The 9189-nt window shown below is 39.5% G+C and overlaps 1 protein-coding gene across 1 annotated transcript; it reads right to left on the bottom strand.

Moving 5' to 3' along the window:
• Nucleotides 1–3271: 3271 nt before the first annotated feature.
• Nucleotides 3272–5767, bottom strand: LOC130404245 (uncharacterized). The gene is made up of 2 exons (XM_056608888.1): nt 5175–5767; nt 3272–4975 (listed from the first exon to the last, which is right to left on the bottom strand). The coding sequence occupies exon 2, from the start codon at nt 4931–4933 to the stop codon at nt 3272–3274; it is 1662 nt and encodes a 553-aa protein (XP_056464863.1). The 5' UTR covers nt 4934–4975; nt 5175–5767.
• Between the last annotated feature and the right edge of the window lie 3422 nt (nt 5768–9189).

The raw sequence follows: 9189 nt of genomic DNA, 5'->3' as shown, positions 1-9189 counted from the left end.
CCAGCACATGTTGTGTTGTTTTGGTGGGAAATATTGAACGAAAAGGGAGATGAGGGACATGGTTCAGTGTTTTCAACCAATAATATTTTGAGCAAGCTGTGTATGCACGCTGCGACTGACTTTCTATGACACCACACAACTCAAATCCAGTGACAGAACAAACACCTTACCCACTGTTTGTAATATGGTGTGGGTCTACCACTTGCCGTGACAATGACTTTTATTTAGGGCTGTTAAGATTAAAGCGATAATAACACATTAATGCAATCTTATTTTAATGCAATTAATACAAATTGACGCATTAACTTTGCATTAAATATATATATATATTTGAAAGGTTTTGCCCACAGAATGTCAACATTCATATCGGAATTCATTGTTGCTTTTAGTTACACTTACTTTACATTAAATTACACTTGCAGTAAGTGACTTCCTGATTAAAACTGCAGCCAGTGACAGCCTGTTTACAATTCCCAAATCTGTGGGGCTACTTATTTGAATTTAACTACACTTGGTTAACAATTGTACTAAGTAACTGCCTGTTTACAATTCCCATATCTGTGGTGGTCCATAAGTTTCATATTCAACCCACACTGAGTGAGTCAATAAAACTCCCTTAAGATCACTTGGTGTAGTTTTTGCTTATTAAGTACATTTGGTATGAATGATAATGTGTCATTCCATTTCATAATCTCATGTAATTTGGTGGGCTTAAAATATAACAAAAAAAATGTGATTAATCATGAGTTAACTACAATAATAATACAATAATATGCGGCCACTAACACCCACAACCACAACACAATTTTCAATATTTCTAAATAGTTAACGAATTAATGAACTAAAGAAGACAAAAGTAGTTCCCTGAGGTTTAAAATCCCTTAAACTCATCTCTGTTTGGATGTAGTGCTTTCGATTAGTAGATATTTAGGTTCTGGCAGCAACAACAAAGTGTGTATTTTCTACTGCAAGCACTTAAAGGCTGGTAAGGAGGAAACAGTGTTGTAAGCCACACTTCAGTTGGCCCAAAGCAGAGATCCACCGGACTGCCAGAAAATGTGATATCAGTAGTACTCCATGATCTCAAGAGGTAGAACATCCATCTAGTGGATGGCTCTGTTCAAACAGACACTTGTTCCATTCCAGACTAATGACGTTCTTGCCTGGGGTCATGTTGCTCTCTGCTGCTCCTTGTATATCATATGTTAGATTCCTTCAAGTCCTCAATGCTCCCATCTCTGAAGACATGCAGGTCAGGCTAATTGGAGCTTTAAAAGCCGCCGGTAGGTGTAGGAGTATAAATGCACAATACTGCATTGACCCGGGCTGGATAGCATGCGGGTAGTTTTATGAAATAAGCTTAATCAGGGTAAGGGTCAACCATTACCTGATGAGGAACAGAGAGGGTTGGTAGAGCGAGCCTGGCGATCGATGGATGCACACCATTTACTTGAAGATTGTAATTTGATCTAGATAAACATTTGTTTGTAGTACACACAGGGTATAAATAACGTTTGTGTGTGGTTATTTAGGAAAGTGCACAAACACGTTGGGTTTGTGCACGTGTGTGTACAACGTTTGTGCTTGCATGTTTTCTATTTGTTATTTATATGTGATTATTTATGTGTGTAAAAGTACAAAGCGACCACCGATCACACAGCACAACAATGGCGCCCTCTTCACGGTTGTGCTACCGCTATTGATTAGAAGGCTGATGTAATCATTTATGGCTGATTAAATAGTCATAGCTGCAATCATTGTATGGCTTATTTACATGCCAGGCAAGGCCGCAGTTGTAATCATAGACTTAATGGTGTGTGGACTAATTTGCTGTCTTACCGCTTCATTTCTACAATAATCTTGTAGAGGCTTTATTTAAAAGCCTGAATGGACAATCACACAAGGCTTGAATACAAATGTCACTTTTTTACCACAGACAATACCTGTGTAGTTCTGTTGGTCTACCTTCATTCATCATTCTCTTCCCGCCACTGTTCGTTGTTCTCTCTGTCTTGAGTGCTGGGAGCTTTTTGCAGTGCCGAGAGTGTGGAGGACCTGGGCTGTGGTTTGTTGGAGGTGGCCACCAGGGGCCCGTAATGTCTAACTGTCCAGCCAAACCTCAGGTGGCGGCCCCAGAAGCAGCTCCAGATTTAAGGGCTGTCGGGGCCCTTCAGAGTGAAGCAAAGCGAGCTAAAATGATAGAACCAAAAGAAAGCATGAAACACAGACCAACAAGTCAAAATATTATATTCAGTAAGCATTGGGCAATGCACTGCAAAAAATGAAAATCTATAAAAGTGTAATAAACTTGAATTTAGCATTTTGGTCTTATTACACTTGTTTTTCAATGTATTTTCTTAGTAAGACTGAATATTGTTAAGATTATTTGACTTGTTTCAAGAAAATTCATCTTTTTCATCCTACCTAGATAATAAAACTAATTCTGAGCAGCTTTTTTCTTAAAATAGCACACATTACGGACTGAGTCGCGTTAACATTTAGACTGTGAGTACATTTTTACTTGTTTCAAGACAATCCATATTAACCTATTTTAAGAACTGACCCCATCTCATTAAGATATTCCAGCTAATCAACTGTGATTGCATTCAAATTGATAGGGTCATTGAGATTGTCATTCATGATTTAGCTTTGAGATTCTGAACCTCACCGGTGGCCCGTTCACGTTGCAGAACAAAGTAAACTACAAGCCATCATAACTACAGTACATCATACATATAAGCTTATTATAATAGAAGCTCTGCCTTAAGGATTAACATACAGTAAATAAAGCAAACTATTTCTTCTGTGCTGATTCACTCATTTATTTTAATACATCATACCTTCTCATACAACAAAACGTCAGTTAGGTCATATTTGCTCAAAACATATGTTTTACTATTGAATGGTACAGGGTGGTATGCAGTGTAATCAGGTAGTTTTTCTAAATCTATAAACTCTGTTGCCTGTGCAGCATTTGGCACAGCAATTTCATATGATTGTAAATCTGTATCCCATTTTAATGTGTCAAACACTTGATATTCACAGCAAAATAAAGATGAATCAATAACATAAATATTACTTATTAGTCCAAAAATAGGGAGCCCATCATTTGAGTCTGTGATTATTAAAGTCTTTCCACTAATGTACTTGTTGCCATTAAGAGACATCCATTTCACAGAGATTACATGATGGAAACTGTCAATATTCAAAAAATCTCTAATCTTTGAACCGACATATGCCTCTGAGGCCTCTGATACCGCTGATGTGGGGCCTAATTCTTTTCATGAGCAAATATATTGTTTGTTTGATAGGTACTTTCGACAATTTTGCTATGATTTACAAGAGATTTGCAGACATTTTTATAATTTAATTTAGAGGACCACTGTTTAAAAAAACAATGCTTAGACTCAAACCTCATGCACATGTGTCTCGTCAAAGGACCCAGTGCTTCAATTTGTGAGGGTAAATGTAGCATATAATGTTGCTTAGGGGTTATGTTGTTGTCTGGGAAAAGTTGCCTAAATTGTTTCAGATGCTGCTCTATCAATACTCTCAGTTTTTGTAAGGTTTCCGTCATCACAATAGGAGCAAAAAGAATGTGAGTTATTTGAATTAATTCGATGATAAACTGTACATAGACATTGTCCTTGATGCTATTCATAATAAAAGGGAATATCTTCAGAAATATCAGCATCTGTCCAGAAGACTGTTTTAGTTTGTTATCATCAGAAGCCATTGTACTCACACTGATTGGACATGGCTGGTCTTTTATATCCCTGTTTGAATATGGAAAACCTTGTATAACTGAATTTATAGAGTCTAGATCAATATGCCCTGACAAAATAATGTGCTTTAATGCACATTTTATTTCCTGTTGCACAACACCCTCAAGCATGATGTGCATTATATCTTGAGGGGTTTGTTGAATGAGATCATAGCCTGGAAAATCTAAAAGTTTACTCCTTCTTTTTATACCATAGGTAGTCATGAGGGCATTTTTAAGAGAGTCTGTACTGGCCCTCTCTATTTCTCTGCACTGCCTGATGTGACTTTGTAATGTTCTTGGGGTAAAACTATTTTCATCAAATTGGTTTTGCATTGTCTCAAAGTCACACTCACAATGCCTACACTTACTGAAAGCAAACCCAACTCCAGATTTAAACCCGGCCAGGTCATGCTGAGCAGGGGTATCACCACATATTGATATTACTGCACCATATAATATAGTCTCACTATTTCCAACTTGAATGTTGACACCATTGTACAGTTCCTTCAAATCCTGTTCAATTCTTGTTAATATAACATCAGCACCAGCCTCTGAGATATCCTTAGCTTTTGCAATGGCAAGAAGTCTTATGGCAGCAAGCTTAGACCTAAACTTGGGGTTTATGTTTCCTACAGTATAATAAAACATGAGTAACTTGTTCTTTGAGGCATGGGGTCCAAGAGGGTTGCAAATCTCTATTTCATCGGAATACAAAATTAATTGCAAAGCAGTTGGCTTAACAGAAAACAATGGATGAGTTCTGAAAAGGCTGCCATTCACAATGTCACGGAGATATCCATTTTTGTTACAATTTTCTGGTGGATTACTGACCATGCTAAAAATTCTAGGGTTGGATAGCAGTTGCTGTAGACTCTTGATGAGAGGAACATAGAAAAAAACTTTGTTTCTAATGGTAAGAACCCTTGAAGAGCCTCGCTTAACTCTACACAGTGTTTGTGAAATTATAACCTCCTCTGGTTCCACTGGTTTAAATAGTTCCTCAATGGTTTGGTCCTGCATGTAAGTTGTAGTCAAGTTGGAAAATGGATCTGGAAAACCCTCAAACGTTGCCAAAATCTCATTTCGGAGCTGGTCAATGCTGACTGAAGGGTCATGTCTATCAAAGACATCCATCACTCTGTCCTGCAAGGTTCCTACAACAGCCATTTGTAACTGCTGGGTTTTCCCTATAATCCTGTTGGTATTACCCTGTAGTGAGAAGAGGCAGAAAAGCACACTATTATGGCATTACAAAGACTATGAATGACAGGATATGGGTGAAAACATAAAATGTGTCACTCAGAAGAATTTTAAGTAGTATTCACATCTTTTATTGCAAATACAATTTAAGTAAAAATGTGATCTGTCCTCAGTGAAACCCATAAAATCACAAAAAAGCATATCCTACCCGAGAAAGACAGCATGTTTCACGAACATCCACGGTAAAGGCGGCTGCATGTCTGGACAATTCCTGTTAAAGTAGCAGAATCAGCTTGTTAAATGACTGTTGTCAAAGTTGTTTTTGCCAGTGCCACTTGCATTACAGACAATGATGCATTCTGGGTTTGCTCAAATTCACAACTAAGTTTACATCGGTGTATGGGTTATGCAAGTGGTTCCCAAAAATGTTCTAGGACCTAAGAATGGGTTACGCAGTCCACATAATTGGCCATTACAGTATGCCCTATCATAATTGACACAATGCCATCAAGACTCACCTGCCCTTCTCACATGACCTACCCCAGTAACATATTTAGACTATTATGTCAAGGCATAAACATTTCTAGGTGAATGCTTTGAGCACATCTCATTGGGCCTAAGAAAAAAAAGAAGTTTGGTTCCGGTTGGTTGTCAGGTTAGGTCATGGGTCGGTAGGGTATTTATTTATTTATTCATCTATTTATTTATTTATACGCTGATTTTTTTTGTAACTGTAGCATAACTTACTTATAACAACTATACATCTCGTCTACTTCTCTATCGTGTGTGTACCAACTCGCAGACAGCGTGCGTGCGGCAGATACACAAAACATATCAAAGGAGGGGAGGGGCTTTCCACGTTACTTGACTTATGGATCAGAGCAGAGGGGAAATATTCTAGTGTAAATGAAAGAGTAAAGGAAAACCTCGGCAAAAACATTTCCCTTCTATCCTACTGACTGAATGGAAGCCTTCTTCCAACATGACGAGACGATAATAATGTTCATTAAAAATCGCGAATACTCATAATGTTGTCTATTGCATTTCGAGTCGGGTGGTCATCTGTAGGCTACTACTGTGTGTTTCGGTGTCGGTGCAGATGTAGGCTGTGGCCAACAATGATAAAGTTATCATTTGACAGGCCTTTTCAGGGAGAGGTTCGCTATGTAAGAAGAACCTACATCGTATTAGTTTGCAAGAATGCTGCGAGGCAAGTTGGTTTAAAAAGAAAGAGCTACAACGCTAACTTGCATGTTGTAGCATAATAACGTGACAGAATAGATGCATCTACAGAATAGGTGCGTAACTCTGCGGTGACATAGTTGGGATTTCCTAATATTCTACGCGGAGGAGACACTGGCGTGTGTGTGTATTGCCCGATGCGATAGTCTACGATGCAAACTCAACCGGAACCAAAACATTTTTTTCTAGGCCTTAGCTATCAACACCAATTGATTTGCATTCATTCATTACAAATGGTTGAAGAAATTCGATCAATGTTTGTGTGCCTACCTTATAGTGGTTTGGATATCAAGTGATGATAAGCGGGAGTATTTATAGGCTACATCTAGAACGTTCGTATTTAAGCGGGAATCATTATAATTTGCTCTACATGCCACCAATCTAACCAAACAATCGCGTGTAGCATGCTTTAAACAAAACCAAAAAAGTATTTGAAATCGTCACATAAACAAACTAATCGACAAGACGAGGGATAAATGACAAGGGATATATCTCTTGTCTTTTATCCCTCTATTCCCCACTATTCACGGAGCCTGAGGTGAATACTTTTTTAATTAAATAGTCTAGATAGATAGATAGTCAAGTCTTTATTAATACCAAACGACACAAATCGTCGGGAATCCATTTAGGTGGTTCGTCCCACACAGGACAGTAGCCTACAATACCACACAGAACAAGTCTGACTGGATAATACACACAATACATCACATTAAAACTAGACACGCGTTGATAGATAGATAGACAGAAAGGCCTAGATAGATAGATATGTTCCATTATTTGCCTTGCGGAGCCAACCAGTCCTGTGCACGTATGCAAATTAGCCATGTGTCCCAACGTCTATTTGTTTTGAATGCGACGAATGAGTGCAGATCATGATTTGCAGATCCAGATCAGTGAAACATATTTTAACTACTACAGCACGCAGGGTTTTTTGTTCTCGGTTGTAATTAGCCTACATTTTAGGATTTTTTTTATATTGACGTACAGTAACTGTACGTCCACACCAGGAGCGACCAAAGCGTCAAAGACGCTCTGGTCGCTCACAAAGTTTCGCTGCGAATTTTTCTGTTCGCTTTGGTCGCTCAAGTCGCTCATGACGTACAATTCAATTATGCAGACGCATTTAAAGGAACCGTATGCGTTTAGTAGGCCCTACAGACAGCCATATCAAATAGTGAACTCTCCCATACACCTTGGCCATATTGCCGGTTTTGCTTGTTCGATAAAGTGCTTCGACAACAAGTAGGACAGTGATTCCCCCCAATATAAAAAAAATCCTAAAATGTAGGCTAATTACAATTATTAATTGTTGTTGTGGCAACGACGCGGGGCGCTCCTCTGTTGAGCGACTCGTGATTGAAGGCTTTTTTAAACATTATATAGCGATTTTTTTTTCAAGTTTTTTCCAGTTAGACTGGTGCAATACGTGTGTGAAGTATGGATAGTGAGAGTTCTGCATCGTTTGATTTAAAACATCAATCCACGACGGAATATGAAGATAGTTTCTCAGCTGGGGTCACCGCGCATCAAATGGCATCGAGACGCACCTACACCAGAGCGGACCTTCTGGAGCTGCGATATGCTTGCAAAACAGTTGATTTGTCACCAGAACAGCTGGATCTCATACCAACACACCGGCTTATAAAGAAGAGAAGGAGGAAAAGAGGATCGAGAGGAGGGATCAGGAACAGGATCAGGAGACGGGGAAGTAAACTACCACTACCTGCTTTCACTCTGGCAAATGTGCGATCGCTACGTAATAAGATGGATGAACTTGCGGCACTTGTTAAACTTGATTCAGATTATCGGAGTACAAGTTTATTCTGTTTCACTGAAACGTGGTTAACTGAGGACATTACAGTGTGCTTGGATGGCTTTACATTCATACGCTTTGACCGGGACAAAGAAGTAACGGGGAAATCAGTCGGAGGTGGTCTTTGCATGGTTGTAAATGACAGATGGGCAACGAACTTCACAGTTCGTGAGATGCACTGCTCACGACACTACGAAATCTTGTCTGTGTCATTTCGTCCCCACTATCTTCCCCGTGAATTTCAATTAATAACAGTAATTCTTGTTTATGTCCCTGGCCCTGACAACGCGCTGGCAGCAGAGCGCATTTTAGAATGTTATGACAATGCCGTCTCCAGGGCATCTGACCAGCCCGTGTTTCTGATGGGAGATTTCAACACATGTGACGTCACCGCACTTCTCCCACAGTTAGAACAGTATGTAACAACGCCAACACGGCTGAATAGAACGCTAGATTTATGTTTTGGAAACATCCCGGGTGCATATGTATCCAAACCCTGCCCTGCCCTTGGGTCCTCAGATCATAATGTAATACTACTACTGCCTAAGTACAGACAAAAATTGAAGACCCAAAAAGTACAGGCCCAAACCATCATGGCATGGGAGGTAGACTCCATTCAAAGACTGAAAGGATGTTTTGAGCTGACAGATTGGGAAGAATTCTTCAGGGAATGCAATGGTGACCTTAACCTGTTGTACGATACCATATGCTCTTACGTCACATTCTGTGCTGATAGTGTTATTCCTACCAAACAAATTAAGATCTTTGCAAACAATAAGCCATGGATAACCAAAGACCTTAAGAACTGTCTCAATTTAAAAAAGTTTGCATTCATCCAGGGTGACCAGCAGAGAGTTAAAGAGCTGAAAAAGGAGCTAAAGCAGAAGACCAAGCTGGCCAAGCTCAACTACAAAAACAAAATGGAGGAGAAGTTCATCAGTGGAGATATAAGGCATGCATGGAGGAGCCTAAACACCATGATGGGCAGGAATAAGAACACTGCTGCAGTACCATGCCCAGACCCTGCTGCCTTTGCTGAAGAACTCAACACCTTCTATGCCAGATTCAACAACACTGACTCTATGGAGGAAATGGTCACTCTCCTATACCCCCCAGAATCTATCTGCATAGAAGAGAAGCGGGTTATATCCATCTTTTCCCATCTCCA

Source organism: Gadus chalcogrammus, chromosome 15 (genome assembly GCF_026213295.1).
Source record: "Gadus chalcogrammus isolate NIFS_2021 chromosome 15, NIFS_Gcha_1.0, whole genome shotgun sequence".
Taxonomy (NCBI): Eukaryota; Metazoa; Chordata; class Actinopteri; order Gadiformes; family Gadidae; genus Gadus; species Gadus chalcogrammus.
The sequence above is the reverse complement of the archived record's forward strand: the minus strand, read 5'-3'. Positions and strand labels throughout refer to the sequence as shown.

Coding starts and splice junctions, on each gene's coding strand:
- LOC130404245 (XM_056608888.1), bottom strand. CDS start 4,933: ATGGCTGTTGTAGGAACCTTGCAGGACAGAGTGATGGATGTCTTTGAT.